General features: G+C 38.1%; 1 protein-coding gene across 1 annotated transcript in view; it reads right to left on the reverse strand.

The window, feature by feature from the left end:
• Nme8 (NME/NM23 family member 8) overlaps positions 1–17949 on the reverse strand; it is a 49663-nt gene extending 31714 nt beyond the window's left edge. The window contains exons 1-9 of the mRNA XM_048460987.3: positions 17771–17949; positions 16988–17030; positions 16857–16914; positions 16577–16683; positions 14896–14967; positions 11810–11926; positions 11138–11204; positions 4320–4393; positions 903–995 (exon numbers count right to left, since the gene is read on the reverse strand). Coding sequence (XP_048316944.1) covers positions 903–995; positions 4320–4393; positions 11138–11204; positions 11810–11926; positions 14896–14967; positions 16577–16683; positions 16857–16914; positions 16988–17020 — 621 coding nt within the window. The 5' untranslated portion in view covers positions 17021–17030; positions 17771–17949. The remainder of the gene's footprint in view (positions 1–902; positions 996–4319; positions 4394–11137; positions 11205–11809; positions 11927–14895; positions 14968–16576; positions 16684–16856; positions 16915–16987; positions 17031–17770) is intronic.
• Between the last annotated feature and the right edge of the window lie 238 nt (positions 17950–18187).

The raw sequence follows: 18187 nt of genomic DNA on the forward strand, positions 1-18187 counted from the left end.
TTAAGTCATGGCCCCGAACTAAATTGTCTTCCTTTTCAGTTGACTTTCTCGGGTACGTTGGTCACAGTGATAGAAATCTGAGTGAGATAATAGCTTCTGAGTGACATTCCTAAGATGTTTTTTCTTAAAAGTACGCAGGTATTGGGAACATAGCTGGCAAAAATCTTTATTTTTTATGTGTGGAAACTGGGACCAAGAGAGATAGCTAGAATGGTACATCAGTTATCAAAGTGCTGACCAGTACAAGTACTTTCTGTACAAGTAACACACTCAGCACTCTCCAACAATATTCCTGGATATGGCTATTGAGCTCCTAAAATGTGGCTAGTATAAGTAAGACTCCAATTTCTAATTGTTATTTAGTTTGAATGGATTTAAATTCAAAGAGCCAAATGCATTTACTGCCCATCACATTGACAGAGCGTTTGTAGAAGATAGATCTCCTTTTTAAAGTCACACCTCCCATTTACAGTGTTTTGAAATGCTGCCTTTACCACATTCTTCCAGGAAGAAGACAGCCTGCTGGAGTCTAGCCCTAGAGAAAGGGTGCAGACAAAAAGTGGGCTATAGCGTCCCTATGTACCAGATGGAAAGAAGTACTTTCAGCCAAGTCTAAAAATTGATGGAGGGGAACTGGTTATTCACTTCCAGAGAACATAGTAGAAAGAAGTCTTCAACAAAACAAACCATTTTATTTAGCGTGGGTGCTACTGCTTTTATTTGCATCACCCAATTGTGGGCATCATGAAGGCACCACAAGTTTATTCAGTTAGTTAGATTTACTAATCTAATACGCTATAATACGCTATAACAAAAATCTAATCACTGTAATTGAATGTGTGTCTTTCTGTGTGTGCAAATATGTAAATGAATGCATGGTGGATTTTTAATGGCCTCCTTACCTGGTCTGCGAAATGAACATAGAATTCCCTCACTAGCTCTTCAGGGAGAAACATGTTGTTCTGTGCTTCTATGACAAATCCTTCTTTGGTAATCTTCAATTCAGACAAGGTCAGAAGCAGACACGACACATGGAAACACATAAAACAAATTAGGGCTATTTACTTCAGAATTTAATAACTACCTAGTTTTAATCTTTTCATGTAAAGTATACAAAAAATATAGAGTTTGAAGTGGTTCATAAATGCATAAAAAGTTTCCTTTGATACTCCCTAGAAATCCATGTTTTTAAAACCTCAATAAAAGATTTCAAAAGTATTTTACTACAATTTGAAATGATAATATAAAAGGATAGGGAAAATAGGAACATAATTCCAAGAAAATACATACATACACATAAGCGGTCTGAATTATTTGGAATATTGAACTTTAAAAGTACTTCTCAACTATGCTCAAAATTAATTTGGATTCTTTTGTTCCCATGTTTCCATTTTTGAAAGATAGCTCAATTGAAACACTAGATCCCATGATGTATTACCTCCAGGAAACACATCTCACTAGTAAAGACATCCACAGACTGAGAGTCAAACGATTAGAAACAATTTATTAAGCAAGCAGAAACTGACAACAGCCTGACATAGCAATCCTGATATCTGATAAGGTATATAAAAGTTAGTAAGACTAGATTTCTTAAAGACATTTAAAAAAGGGATGATTCAGCAGGAATATATGTCAATAACAAATACACATGCACCAAAAGTTCAGCCACAAATTTTACAAAACAAGCACTAATGGAGTTCAAAAGTTAGTTTGACCATGCTATAGGTGATTTTTAGCACCCCACTCTCAATTTCAGATTCATCATTCAAACTGAAAATCAACAATGCAACCTCAGAGCAAACACACATGCAACAGACAGATCCAGAATACTCCATTTGACAGATATAGAACATGTTATTCTGAGTAGGCCAAGGAACTGTATCTAAATAGACCACATCCTAGATCTTAAATAAAGACTCACAAAATACATAAAAACAACTTTCTGTATTTTATAAGGTCATGGTCCCAATAAACTAGAAATCCACAGTAAGGAAAAGATGGCAACTACATAAATTCGTTCAGACTAAACAATATGCCCTTGATTGTAAATGAGGCATTGAATCAACCAAACAGGAAATTTGAGAAGTTCCTGGAAATGAATGATTGTGAAGGCACAATGTACCAACATCTTTGGGATATAGTTAAGACAGGTGTAGAAGGAAACTTTATAGCTATGGATGTTTCCAATGCAAGTATCTGGGGAAGGGAAAGAAAGAAATACCTGAGAATTCTTAAGAAAATAATTTACAGGGGCTGGAGAGATGGCTCAGCGGTTAAGAGCATTGCCTGCTTTTCCAAAGGTCCTGAGTTCAATTCCCAGCAACCACATGGTGGCTCACAACCATCTGTAATGAGGTCTGGTGCCCTCTCTGGCCTGAAGGCAGACATGTAGGCAAATATTGTATGCATAATAAATGAATAAATAAATAAATTGTTAAAAAAAGAAAATAATTTACAGTTGGGCCTTAAGCACAATCTAAATGATAGCCAAAATGATAAGGATCAGGACAGATAAAACTAACTTAGAGACTAAACAAAAATATACAGAATCAATTAAACAAAGACTCAGTGCTTTGATAATATAAGATGAGTAACATCTTACCAAGATAGTTAAAAGAGAAAACATAGGAATAGATAGAAAAGGGGAAATTACTACAGATTCCACTGAAATACAGAGATGCATCAGTGAGTTATTTGAGAATTTTGTATTTCAAAAAGTGGAAGATCTAGAAGAAATGAAAAACTTCTTAGATATGTATTACCTACAAAAATTCAATCAAGAAAATATAAACAACTTAGATGAATACATAAGTCAGCAAGATTGAAGCAATAACACAAAAACAAATACAAATTCAGGTCCAGGATGACTTTTGCTAAATCGTTAAAGAAGAGCAAATATTGATGCTCCTTAAACCGTCTTATAAAATAGAAATGGAAGGAATATTATTATTAAAGTCAGTCTCTAATGCCAGCATTGCCCCAATACCAAAACAGGATAGGGACACAACAAAGAAACAAACCTAGAAATCAGTTTCCCCAGGGAACATAAACACAAAAATTCTCAAAGTCTTGTAAACTATATTGAAAAATACATTCAGAAGTTCATACATCATGACCAAGCTGATTTCACTGCAGGATGCAATGTTTATTCTACTGACACAAATAAATAACTGTAATTAAGCATATAAACAGAATAAAGGACAGAAACAGCATGATCATTTCAACCAGAGTAGATATTTACTTTGAGAAGTAAAATATTCTTTTATAAGAAAATCCCTGAAGAGACTAGAGATAGAAGTAGCACATCCAAACATAATAAGGGCTTTCTATGGAGAACCTACAGCCAACACTGTGGTGCCCCACAGACAGAGTGAGAGAATTGCCTCCAAACTTTGAAATAACACAAGAGTATCCACTATCTCTACTCTTATTCAATGTAATGCTAGACATCTATAGCTTGAAATCTTAGCTAAAGCAAGAAGGCATGAGAAAAAAGAAACAATTCAAATAAGAATGAAGACGTGCCATCCCCATTTGTAAATGGCATGACCTTATGCTTAAAACAACCTTGCAGACTCTACTAGAGAAATTAGAGCTAACAAACTCCAGCAAAGTAGCAGGGCGCAGAAATCAACATAAAAAAATCACTAGCATTTCTATACACTGATAACAAACTTGCCCATGCCCCCCAAAACAGAGAAAACCTCATTAAAACAAAAAGAAAATGCCTAGGAATAAAAAACTAACCGAACAGGTGGAACACTATCAGCACAAGGAACACTTTAAGATACTAAATAAAAAACTAGAAAGAAGACAATAGTCACTTGGACGTTTTACAGGAAGTGTCTGCCCATCTGAGTTAGGATCAATTTCACATATATGTAAGGAACTATGAAAAGTATATCTTATAAATATTTCTATAGGGTGCATGTTACATATTCCATACATATAAATACAGATTGGGTCAAAAAGAAAGCACTGAAGGCTTCTTAAACTATCATGTATTGAAAAGTGCCATCATCTATAATACACAAGAAAAAGGAAGCTAATGTGAGTTTATAACAATATTGCATCACTAATAGCTAAACGAAAAGAACATTTATAACACTCTCATATAACATCTAAGATCCTGAAAGTTTCTGTGCAGGGCTGGTACAGCAGTTAATTCAAGAATGATACAGGAGGAGACGGGGTCTTTGTAAGACAGAGTAAGCAAACTTCTTTAGAGGGAGTTAGGAATATCAATTTACTGTGTTATATTTTATCATAAGGTATTATTTTGCAATTAATTTGAATAACTTTTGGTAAGTATAGCTTACTTTTTCCTTAACTTCTATATTATTTCTCCTGAGTACAGCATCAGGTTTGAAAATAGCCATGCTGTAGTATTCACCTAAGAGAAAAACCAAAAATTAATTTTCTTAACTCAGAATCAGGATGATGAGAGGACTAACCATTTGAAATATGAATTGATTATGCCTGGGTTATTAAGGAGACGTAATATAGGTATGTACAGTTTTGACACAATTCTCATGCATTTGAGTCACACAGATGCTTGCTACCAGTCGGTATTAACAGTGAGTGAAGTTTCAGTCATGTGCTTTGTAAGTCCAAATCATAAACCAAGAGCTACCACATATGAAATGCACTCTTACCTCAAACTTGAAGTAATCATTGTCTTTGTTACCTTTCCAGTTACTATGATAAACTACCTGACAAGAGTGACTTTCAGAGGAAAGGGTTTATTCTGTGGAAACAAAGACTGCTTTTCCTGTTCCCTGCACCTAGACCCAAATAATCACATAGAAACTATACTTATTACAATGCTGTTTGACCTATTAGCTCAGATTTCTTACTAACCAATACATCTTAAATTAACCAATTTCTATTAATCTATGTATTGCCACAAGGTAGTGGCTTACTGGTAAGATTCCGGTGTTTCCTTTGGCAGCTACATAGCATCTCCTTGACTCCGTCTACTCTTTCTATATATCTCTGTTCAGATTTCCCACATGGCTTTATTATGCCCTGCCATAGGCCAAATCTGCTTTTTTTTATTAACTGATGGTAATAAAACATATTCAGAGAATACAGAGGTGAATCCCACATCATCTCTACTTTTCTGCCTAAATAAAAGGAAGGTTTTAACTTTAACATAGTAAAATTATATATAATAAAAGTTATCCAGAAAGAATTACAGTTACAATATTCCTTTGTGAGTCTACAGTTTTATATCTAATTTATATTTTTATCATAACTAAGGAAAAGTATAGCTATAACTATCTGTCTTCAACTTCATCAAAGACCCCAGAGGATATAATATTACCTAAGTAAACAGGAAGTGCATCATAAGCAACTTTCAAATCTAGAATTAACAGAGATATCTCATTGCCTGGACAGTCACCCAAAGTTCTTCTGTCATGTTGAGGCTTCCATCTTCAGCTTACAGGCCCATAGTATCTGGTATCTGGCAAACTTTTCCATGAATCAGGAAATTTGAAAGACTGCTTTGCCTATACTGACAGTCTGTTAGTCACTTTCTTCTATGTTCTGCACAATGCCTGGCAATTTCTGCTGTGAGGCAGGAACCCTGAAGGACCACACCCTCTTTTGGAAAGTTCAGCAGTCACTTTTTTTGGGTCTGGCATGTCCAGTTCATATAGCATATCATAAAGCAGACCAGGCAAGAACAATTTCTTACCCAAATGACTAGCCTTGTCACATTGAAGGCAAATTCCATAACAAGTTTCTTCAATACCAATTAAGTTCTTGAAGCACATTGGTGTTGCCTGAAGCAGACATGTCTCATTGTTGAGAAAAGTCTAAGTTCTTAAAACCTTTTAAATGCCATATTCTGTAGATATTCTGTAGAAGTTTTGAAGATTATCTAACTGAAATATATCTCTGTATTCTAGAAAAATCTAACAAAAATGACTAAAAGTTTGGTTATTATAGATGACTATTTACCTTTATTTTTAATTATACGCTATATTTTTAAATGAGCTGCACAAGCACAATACCTTAATCAAGAGTAGAAATACATATACACAATGCAACAAAATTTACCTTAAATTTGTATCAACAGACCAAGATCCATACCAATGCAAAGTGTCCATCTATATATCATATTTTTTATAAATTGACTGAGACTATTAATCATTTGTAATCAACCCCCTTTAAATGAAAATAAACATTTATAAACAATCATTTTTAGAATTTGGAAATTGTTTTCTTCAAACTGCTTCCTGCTGTTTGTTGGGTGAAGCATTTTTAGGGTTCATGGAGACCTTCTGGGGATCTTGTTCCATCAAGCCACACGAGCCTGGAAGGAATCTGTAAGTTCTCATCTTTTAAAGAAACAAAAGCAGAACCTCTTTTCCAAAGTAGCATATTCTTAGAATCAAATTTTGAAGTCAGGATACCTTTATGTTGGTTTAACTTAGCAGCTCCCAGAATCAAATGTCTCTCTGCAGTCAAAAAGTGCAGAGAAAACACAATAATATACATAATCCAGACTCTCTGTGTATTTTCCATATTTACATGGCTTATTTTTCTTTACTCCTTTAAACTATGACTGTCTGTACTCTTTTATATTACTTTTACTGTCTCTTTAAAGACTTTGTTTGAGTTTTTAAAACTATTTCTTTCTTTCTATACTCTTTTTTGATCTCTCCCAAACCTACATGCAGTTTTTAAAACACACTATGTATGATCTGTTCAGAGGTTTATTTCTGTCTGAATCTGTCCTTATTGCATATCTGTAATTACTTTCTGACCCCAGGAGCACCTTTACTTAAAAATGCTAAGTGTTTGTGGCTAGGACCAACTCCATGGCCATGCCTGTTTGCTCTGCTCAGTCCAACATGTCAGAGGTATGTTCACAGGCTCTGTGAGCCATGCTTATTGCCCCAGTTCCAGGGATGCAATGGGTCTATGCACCCATTAAGCAATTTGTAACACGCTGCTCACAGACTCCATTTTAGTGCTCCATAACAGGACCAGCATGAATCAGGAAGCCATTTCTTAAAGGAATCACGCAGTTTTTGCTGCTAATGCTGAGTCAGGTAGCCTTCTCATAAAGGAACTGTGCCTCTAGCAAACAGAACCCACCTGAGAAAAGTGCTTCTACCAAGAAGCCATGCTTAACTCTGCTCTTTTATGTCTAGAATTTCTTCCCAAGCTCTCTCCAGTTTTATGTAGATGTAGCTGGTGCACATTAGCGTCATTTGTAAGCTGAGACTGTGCTTGCATTTTCTGGATGCCCAGACCCAAATAATCACACAGAAACTATATTAATTACAATATTGTTCAGCTTATTAGCTTATATTTCTTATTGACTAACTCTTACATCTTAAATTAACTCATTTCTATTAATTTATGTATTGCCACAAGGTGGTAGCTTACCAGTGTGATTCTGGTGTCTCCCTGACTCTGCCTACACTCTATATATCACTATTCGGATTTCCCATCTGACTTTATTCTACCCTGACATAGATCAAAGCGGCTTCTTTATTAACCAATGGTAATAAAACATATTCACAGAGAAGAAAAGCTATGGATACCATCAAAATTAATCAAGATTAGGTTTGAAAAGGAGAAACCTTTTGATAAAGAGAAATGACAGCTCATGCACAGTGATAATAATCCACAGGTTGCAAGGAAACTTCATAAGGGTTGGGGCAGGGTTCTGGTTTTGCCTTTACAAGAAAATACCCATTTTCAAAAAGTCAAGAGATCTTAGACATCTAGATCATTAAAGGAGAAAAGATACCTATCCAGAAAGAATCACCAAGTAAAGAGAAATCTGATTTACAATACTAATATCCTCTACAGAGTCAGATCTTATTTACATACATATAATGGTAGCTGCCAATTATTAAAAATCAAACTGGCTTTGGAGTGGGACAGTGGCTATCCTTCTCTAAATCCATGCATGTTGTTAAAAAAATTTAGAGTTTTTGTCTCATATCAGGAACCACCTGGTGTAAGTCAGAGGAATATAAAATCTAAGGACTCTGCTTTCAAAAAGTTTTTCTTCTCCCCATACATATTTTTGTCTCTATGGTACCTTTTGTTAAATATATGTCTATAGAAATTCAAACTTTCCATTTTGATATAAATAATGTCTAAGTTTTCTACAATGAACAATAGATTTTCCTGAAGTAATCTTTGAAGTTTCCAGGAAGAAGATGGGGCCCTACAACAATGATTTCACCTGGTTGATTTGATGCCATTGTGCTGATAGTACCACCTTAAGATTGGTTTTGGATTACAAACTGCTGAAGATGATTTCAACTTGGCTTGCTGAGATGGTGCACCTTCTTACAATAAGTTCTTACTGGCCAGAACTTCAAATAAGAATTTCAGAAAAACCCTACCAACTACCCAGAAACTATTTGCAGTTGTACCAGACAGTAATCTTGTAACTTAACCATTGTTTTAGTTTTACAGGATCCCATAGAAATAACAATGCCCCCACGACAACTAGAAGTAATTCTAGAAAATGATGTCCCCTCTCCCAACAAAGTTTATCCTCAAGGTTAGGAACTCCTATTAAGGATTGATTATAAAGGCTATAGGGTTGGGGGTGGAAATGAAGAAGGCTCAGGGATCTCCTTTGAAAGAAAAAGAAATGAACGGGATGGGATAATAGGTAAATTAGTGAAATACTTGTAAGCTATTATAGACAATTTACATTGGTATTGATTCTTGTATATTGATTCAAATTATATTTGTTTTATTGAATATGCTTCTATTTCTGTTTACAATATTTGTCCACCTATGCAAAGTTATTTTTGTCATATTGTCCGCAGGTATGTTTCTACCTCTGCTTAAGATATTTTGTGTACTGATGCAATTTAAGGATATATTAATCATATTGCACTCTACATTTCTACCTCTGAATAAAATACTTAATATATATTGTCTATATTTTTAGGTCATTGTCCTCATTTGTTGCACATTTGTTTTAAGATTGTTTAATTTTTCAATAAGAAACCTTAGTCTTTAAACTATATTGGTATTAAGAATTACAGGTCAATAGTCATCCATGTTTGTCATAATCATAGTTAGACTAGCTAAGTTCTTTAAATGCATAGAGATTATATTCTGCATAGATAGATAGTCTTCAGACAAGTTAAAGAACTGTATAATATGGCATTTAAACAACTTAGGGTTCTGTTGATGTGAGACACAACTGTTCCTGGCAACACCAAGTTATTCCCAAGAGAATGTTGGACACCAAAGATACTCCACATGAAGCTTGTTTTTTCTTGACAAAACTGGCCTTTGAGCAAAGAACTGGCCCTGCCTCAACTACTGACAAAATGCATGGTGTCCAGACTGGACAAGCAAGATATAAACAAAAAGATTGCCAAACCTTGTCGAGACAGGGTAAGACAGATTTTCAATTTTTCCTGTCTCTACAAATAGTCTGTCAGATACTCTAAGCCTTAGCCAAAGTTGGTTGCCCCAACATTGCAAATGAGACTTTAGGTGATTGCCCAGGTAGTTGGTTGTCTCTGTCATTTCATGCACCTTTTGAAAGTTGCTTGATTGTACTTCCTGTTTACTCAGGTAATATTATTTCTGTTTTCAGGTCTTTTGTGGGGTTGAAGACTAGATAGTTATAGTTACTTTCCTCTCATGGCTTAACCACACCATTTTTTAATATAAGACTTAGACTCCTTAGGATAGGATAACTATTGAAATATTTAGCGTATGTTTCTTGTTTGATGATGTTCATGCTGGTTGTAATTCTAATTTTTATGTATGCTTTTTACCTCTTCTTTTCCCTAGACTATACTTGATATTTGTTCTTATTGAATATATTTTTATGTTAGTCTTAGAATGCTCTTATTTAGACAAAAGGGGGGAAGTATTGTGATAGCTCCTTCAGCCAATAGCCTTTAAGATACCAGCCCACTTTGTGCCTGGTCTCATGTACTATAAGTGCAGACGAAAAACATGCATGAACCTCTTTTCTGTTAGATTCAGTTCCAGTTCCCAGTGCACACTGAGGACTGCAGATTAATGCCCTTACTGTGAGTTTATCCCCAAACAAATAAACCTTTGTTATACTCCATTTTGGGCTATTGTGGAATTCTTTTGATACTACTACAATTCTGGCTCACAGATCAAGTAAACTGTCCCCCGTGGTGCTGCGGAAGTCAAGATGGTGGGATATTGAAGCAACTAGTCATATAATTTCCTCAGCCAAGAGGCAGAGTGATAAATGTGAAGGTTATTGGCCTCCTCTTACGCTCTTCAAGATCCAATCCAGACAATGGTACCACCTATAAGTGGGCGGGTCTTCCCACGTCAGATAACCTGATCAAGGTGATCTTGCACAGACACCAATGCCATGGGTGATTCTAGATTCTGTTAAATTGACAGTTAACACTACCCATCATACCAGTTCACTGGGTATAAATAACTCCGCACCTTTACAACCTCACAGAGAATAAACATACACACTCATGAGTATAACACAAGTTATAACTCAAGCACACGAACACACGCAAATACGTGCACATAATCAAACAGATGCACACACAAACCCATAGAGCAATGATTCTTAACTTACTAATGCTGTGACCCTTTAATGCAGTTCCTCATGTTGTGGTGACCCCTAAACATAAAATTATTTTCATTGCTATTTCATAACTGTAATTTTACTACTATTATGAATTATAATGTAAATATCTATGTTTTCTGATGGTCTTGGAAAACCCCCATGAAAGAGTCCTTCAACCTCAGAGGGGTCGTGACCCATCAGTTAGGAGACCCTGACGTAGAGACTCTAGGAAAGGTATGAAATTTTCAATTGAGATTAAGTCAAAAATACTGAATTCAAAGCTATTATTTTTGCAGGGTTTGGAAGGTGAAAGATGAACTGAAAACTGGCTCTCAGATCAGCTGCCGAAGATAAGAACACACGCTCCTGGGTAGGCTTTGAAGGGTCTTTAACCAGAAATCAAAGGCACAAGGCAAGAGGAACAAAAGATGTGAGCCACTATGCAGTGGAACAACTGTGTAGTGACTCTCACCAATAGAGCAGTTCTTCACTGCTGCAGCAGTGTCGTAAAGAAGCACACATGCAGAAACAGTTGTTGGACCCACTTGCTTTGTTACTTACCAATACTGTCATAATGTGACTCCCCTAGCTCTTCTTCAGATTGGTCAGCTAGTGTGATTTCCACGTACTATGAAAGTAGAACAGTTACTTTAGTGTGATATCCAAAAAATGCCTAGACATTTTATTTATAGTAAATAAAGACAGCAGGGGATAGAAGGTAATACACAAAAGCCCCTTTATTTTGCAGTGGCCACATGCTTCCCGAGCAAGCTGCATCATGTCAGTACCTAGCTAGATATAGAGCACTCATTCAAATAAAGTGTCCCAAAGACCCTGTGTCAGCCCAAGTCCGTGATGCTATTGAGTGGTTGAGGACAACTTTAAAGTAAAGCCTGGTTGCAATGACATAATCTGTTTTGGGACACGCCTGTGGGACACTTATCTCCTTTCCTCTTTCTTTTCCACTTCTCAGCACCCATGAGTTGAGTCATTTGGTCCACTACAAACTGCCTGCCATGTTGTGCTACTTTGTCACAGCCCCAAAGCAACAGGAAGGAAAGACAATGGAATGGCACCTGTTAAACAGGACACCTCTTCTCTTTATAAGTCAACTGCCTTGGCCATTTGATCACAGTGACAAGAAACGTCTTGACACAAATAGTGTCAGGCTTTAGAAAAACATAAAATATGATGCATTTCCAAAGTCATGATAGCCATTTATCATAGTATTACCTGAGGACGAGCCATTTCACCTGCTGCAATCTTCTTCTCTTCGTCTATCAAGTTAATGACCTTTCTATTGATAAGTGGTGCATTTGCACCCTGAATCTTTGCAATAATTTTACCATTCTACAAGAGATGGGAAAGTATAGAGACTTTCATTTTCCTATGAAATCAATAATTAACATTTACTCGGGACTAACTTCCCTCTCCATGATCTCACAGCCCATCAACCATCTTTCAGATACTGTAATCAGCCATTTGAAACTAGTAGTGGTGGGACAGTTCACTCTGATTTGGTAGCATCAACAATTAGAGTCCCATACTTTGTCTGCCCTCTATAGAAGTATGGCTGCACCCCCATCTTCTTACAGCATCCTTATGCTACTACCTAGATCTGGCTGTACCTCCATCACTTACAGACCATCACCACCCTACAGGAGCACTCCCAGGACACATGACCCATTCATCCTTCTTTAAATGTAAAGGACTCTAGACAGGGCCTTTAATTTGATCTAATGGTGTTCTGATTCTCTTTCTGTTGTTTTGCACACTGACCAAAGGCAGTTTAGGAAGAAGAATATTCATCTGGACTGTACTTCTCTCTCACAATCCATCATTAAAAGAAATCAGGACAAAAACTTGAAGTAGAACCCATAGAGGAACACTGCTTGCTGGCTTGCCCCCAAGCTTTCTTATATGGCCTAGGACTGCATGCTTAAGGGTGGTGCCACTTACAGGGATCTGGGCCCTTCTCCATCAACTAATAATCAAGCTGAGCATCCACAAACATGTCCACAGCACAATACAATTCAGGAAATTCCTCAATTAAGACCCTCCTGCTAGATGACTGTTGTGTCAAGTTGATAATGAAAACCAGGAAACATGTCACACCCCTTTTGTCTGTCTTTTATCTTATATGCACTAATCATCTGTTTATGGACATAGAATCAGGCATGATGGCATGGAATGGAAGACCTTGTTTCTAACCCTATTAAATAACAAAAAGTCAAAAGATCCACAAAAGTACAGATGTTTTTGGCATAGCAACTCCACAGTGACCATTAAGAAAGGCTTGGACCACCCAAAAGATCCATGAGAACTTGCCCCATCAGGGAGCTCTGCTGGGGTATTACTCAATATCAGGAAATGTTTCTTACTTTAAGATATGAAAGATGATAAAAGAACATGAAGGTGAAAAGAGAAAATATACTATGCAGAAGGAATAACAGGCACAATGTCATAGGGCCTGTAGGAGGCACGGCAAGTGAAGAGGCCTGGGAAAGTGGGCTGAGCCCAGTGTGCACGGCCTCAGTACCCACAGAAATCCAGAGGATATGGAGCCTTGGGCATCTTGGAAAAAGAAAATCTCCCTCCCTCAGCCAAAACCACTAAAAGGCTGGAATATAACATAGACTGTAGACATGACTAGCATTCTATTTTAAAATTTGTTTTATGTGTGCATGAGTGTGTGTACATGGATTCGACCTTGTGGGTGATGTGCACTTAACTGCTAAGTCATCCCTATGGCTCCACAATCAAAATTCCAGTTGTGAAGGTTGCTTTTCCTACTTTGTGGAAAGGATCAGAGGGAGCAAGAGAAGATGTCTGTCTGCAATTCAGTTGTAGGTCTAACTTTTCTCGGCCCAATGCCAGGCTGGCAATTCTCCTGAGCAGAAAGAGCTGTCCCTGCTGAAACTTACTGGAATGCTCTTTTTGTCAGCTGAGAACCCTGACTAGTGAAAGAAGTCAAGATTAGCTGGAGGGCGGTTTTGCTAAGTTAGGGAAAATTATTCTTCCATAAGCGGCTGTTGATACGGTTTGTTTCAGAATAAAGCGCCTAAGGTATGAACACAGTGCTTAGTGGATGAGGTATGCTGGGAGGGGAAATCCTTGATGAAAAGGAGACTAAGAGTTCACAAGCCAGGGCAGAGTGAAGTGCCATTGTAGACAAGGAAACCCCGAGGGACAGGAGAACTTGGGTTTGAAAAGCAAACTGTGAACCACATGCCAAGCTGTGAGACAGAATTTACTTGAAGATCTGAGGTGACAGGAGTGGGGTGGACAAAAAAACAAGAAAATTCACCAAAACCAGTGGATTCTAACAACCAAAGGAGAACAACGCAGCTAAAGGGTGAGCATAAGAAGTAAGAGAGACATCTACTGTGTCTGCGGTGTCACAAACATCTGAATAACAAAATTGCCACTTCTAGGTGAGCAGCAAATCCTTTCCTTTATGGAGATTCTCATTCTGGTTCCTTAAGCTACATATAGGCTAGCTGGCATCAAAACTGCCACTCTAAACAAAGACCATATTGCTTCAAAAGCCGAAAGTACTATACATCTGAGTGCTATGCATTCAATATAATTCAAGAACATAATATATTTTTATTCAACTAAATCAATATTCATTTTCTTGAAACAGCTGTAAGAGTGCCATTTAATGAAGCTGAAAGCTTATACAGAAGAAGTGATGCTAATGATTATTTCCACTCTTGAAAACTATGTACCCTGCACCAGAAGATGGACCATGTGGTATTTACCCTCCACTGATGCTTCTCCTTACTACTACAGGGTTAAGAAATTTGTGGACTGGTTTTAGGAAAAATTATTTATTATATTATTTTCTGATTATTATAGTTGTGTGTTCAATGCAAAATATAGGTGAAGTACAGACAAGTGTAAACAGGAACTAAGATCCGCTCCCCCCACCCCCATGTAGAAAACAATGAGCGGAAGTAGGGAATAAACATCCTCCGCTATTTCTGAGCATTTGTAAATGTAGAGATGGGAGCAAAAGACATTAGAGGGAGTAATCAGGCAGACACTTTTGCACAAATCTGTGAATACTTAGAACCACTTCTTTCCTGCAGCTCATCTGAGAACGGTTCCTTACTCCAGTCTTTTCTCCAATCAGTTCAGTATGTGATATCTTAACAAGCTCCCCAAAGGCAAATTATTAAATTTATTGTCAGATAGATAGAGATAAGGCAAACACTGTGCAATTACTACCAGTGGCAAATAGCCCCATGGCGATTCTCAGTGCTACCTGCTACTTCAAAAGAATCTGATAGCGAGACCACAAATGCTGTACTTACGAGACTAAAGAGGAACACAGGCTCACATTTATCTCTAAATGACTGCAGAGTCACAATGTTGTCCGCTTCAGCCTGAAGGATATTGTAAATATTTTATACAATAATTGAGAAAGCATTACCCACCCTATTCTGTATCCTATGTTAAAATGTTATAGAGATAAGCACAATTTTTCTGGGATGGCAACATTTCTGGGTTTGTAACAGTCGTACTAAGGATCAAACTGCATGCATTAGCAACTCAAGCCCTGTGCTATTTGGTGCCTGTGGCCAAACTCACCTCTGTGTTTATACCTTCCTTGCTGCCTGGTCCTGCCATTACTCCTCCAATCCAGCCCAAGAGTCCCTGATCCAAAGAGTGTTTCTTATTCCTAACGGACAGGTGACTTATGGCTCCATATTGCACTTGGTTGTCCCTCACCCAGGCACATTGTCTCTTCCAATAGTGTACTAGAGGCAGGTGTGGGGGCTGTCTCACTTGCTTTGTTAGGAAAGCAATGGTTTTCCAACTGCATGTAGCTCCAGCCCCAGGGGATCCAACACCTCTGGCCTCTCAGTTAACTTAACACTTAACACTCAACATGCATGCACCCAGACACAGAGAAAAAGACACAGACATAGACACACACACGGAGATATACACACAAATACAGAGATACACATGTGCAAAATTTAAAATGATTTTTTTAAAAAAAACAAGAATGTTTCTGCAAAGGGGATGGCGGGTTGAAACCATGTGAGGTCAGGAAAGAAACTGGCTCCAAGGGCGTCTTGAAGGGCAGGGAAGGCCTACGCCCAAAGCATGCAGGGGGTGGGGGTTTCATGTCTGTTCACAGACGATGTAGTTTATAGAGATCTAGGATACACTGTTTCGGCAGTTAACAGCTGGTGGACTCAGGCATGGCTTTGTCTAATAGAAATGTATTTTAGGTTCTCTGGGAGTTACATAAAAGAAACAGGTGAAACTAAAGTAATGAAATATTTTCCTTGACTCAATGTATTATCAGTTCAACATGAATTCAATGTAAAAAAAATATTGATGGTATGTTCCACGTAATTTTTCATAGTAAATCTTAAAATGTGTTATTATATGAAAGTTTATATTTAAAACATATTTGAGTGATTAATATTCAATAAATAATTGATTAATAATTAACCCCTAATTAAAAATAGGCTCATGTAGCCAAGTATTAAATTTCACAATAATTTAAGTTAGCAAAGTCAGGTTTAAAATTTTTTAAATTTATTTGTGTGTAAGAGAGACAGGAAGGCAGGCAGGAAGGCAGGCAGGCAGGCAGGCAGAGAAAGAGAGATACTCTGCCTCTACTTCTGTTGTAATGAGAAACAGCAGGCTGCATACCGCCATCGGGCTAGCGTATACCCCGAAATAACAACACACAAATTGTATTCATTTAAACACTGCCTGGCCTATTATTTCGAGTCTCTTCTTGGCTAACTCTCACATCTTGCTTTAACCCATATCTAGTAATCTGTGTATCACCACGGGGTTGTGGCTTACTGGGAAGATTGTAATTCTCAAACTGATAGAACCAAATATATAGTAAAACTGCCAAATAAACATTGTTTAGGGTGAAGATTAACAGGTTGATAATACTTGAAGTACTGGGGAATCCTTAAGTCCTATTGTAACAGGAAACAGGTTGAATGAAAACAGAACTCTTACAACAGCAAAATGAAGAATCTCATCTTCGTTCAGTTCATTTTTCAGTTTTCTGAATAAAGGCTGCACGGCTTTGCAAGGTCCACACCAGGCTTGGTAAACATCAATCACTAGAAGGTGGTGATGTTGATGAAAAGGCAGAGTCAAAGAATCTCCAGACTGGCACATTCCCATCCCAGGAGAGGAGGAAGGCAGCTTTTGAAACATAGAATTGAATTCTACAAGGTGTCCCCAGATGCTTGGGGACAAACCCTGGATGGAGACAGCCAAGAGTCCCCAGTACCTGTTAGGCCTTTGTTCAGCAACATCTCATCCCACAGGTTCTGACTGTTGATGATTGTCTGTGGAAAACAAAACACTGTAAGATGTAGCAAGTGTCACTGCACCAAAGACCCGCTGGCAGGCCAGACCCACCTGGAGCTGGACTTCACGCTTTTTGCTTGCCATTTGTCCGATTCTGCATGGGAAAGGAAAAGAAATATAAACATGGGGGAATTTAAGCATTCATATCTTTGTAGACCCAGACAACATCTTAATCTACTGTCCAATTTCCCTTTAGAAAATACTGGCCTGCTCAGACTAGCCTGTAGAGAGGATTCGATGTCCCAGGCAGACTAGTGCATGCTGGGTACAGATTCTCCCAACAAACCAAAGCTATGTAAGAATGTTACGAGGTTCTGTTTAAAGTCAGTGTGTGTGTGTGTGTGTGTGTGTGTGTGTGTGTGTGTGTGTGTGAGAGAGAGAGAGAGAGAGAGAGAGAGAGAGAGAGAGAGAGAGTTTTAGTACTGTAAAGTCATATAGTGTGTGTGTGTGTGTGTGTGTGTGTGTTTTAATATTGTGGTGGCCTTTTACACCTTGAGCAGAACATGTTAATTGTCTGCAAACATGCTCTTTATGTCTGCTCACATCAAGGTTATTGAGCTTTTATTACAAACTCACTAGTGTTCTCTGAAGCACAACATAAATTTTCCATGGGTGTTACCATCAAAGATGGGGAGTAGACATTAAGGTGAAAGAAAGGAATAGCCCCTAAGATTACATCCTAACAAATTGCTATACATATAGCAAAATGGGCCCTCTCAGCTAGACTGGGACCCTTATGGACTATTTAAATTGGCTCCCTTGCGGGGCGGGGATTTTTTTTGGGGGGGGGGATATCTATGACCCTTCGCAGCATGAGATCCTGAAGTTTAGTACCTGAATGGCTGGGTCAGGCGCCCGGGCTGAGGGTGTCTCCTGCTGTGCTGTCTTCCCCAGCAAGTCCAGCTAAAGGATGGATGAAGGATCACCCCCTGGAAGATGAAGAGTGAAGAGCAAAGACGCCAACGTTCAGCCCCCCCTCGAGGCCTGGCCTGCCATTTCCTTCCTGTGGTGGAGGCTCGAGGCTCCTGCTCGCAGCGGGTAGAACTGGGTACCAAGCCCAAGAACAGTTGACGCCTAAAAATCCTTCACCACTCCTGCCACAGCGCCGGAAATAAGATTTTCACCTCCTCAAGACCCCTCTTTCCGTTGCCTCCTGCTGAGTTGCAGTATCTGAGCCTGTCCTGGGTGTTCCGCACCACCCTGCACACTCGCCTCAGCGTTTCTGATTTCCAGGGAAGCTTCTCAAGAACA

Source organism: Myodes glareolus, chromosome 14 (assembly GCF_982192425.1).
Source record: "Myodes glareolus chromosome 14, mMyoGla1.1, whole genome shotgun sequence".
Taxonomy (NCBI): domain Eukaryota; kingdom Metazoa; phylum Chordata; class Mammalia; order Rodentia; family Cricetidae; genus Myodes; species Myodes glareolus.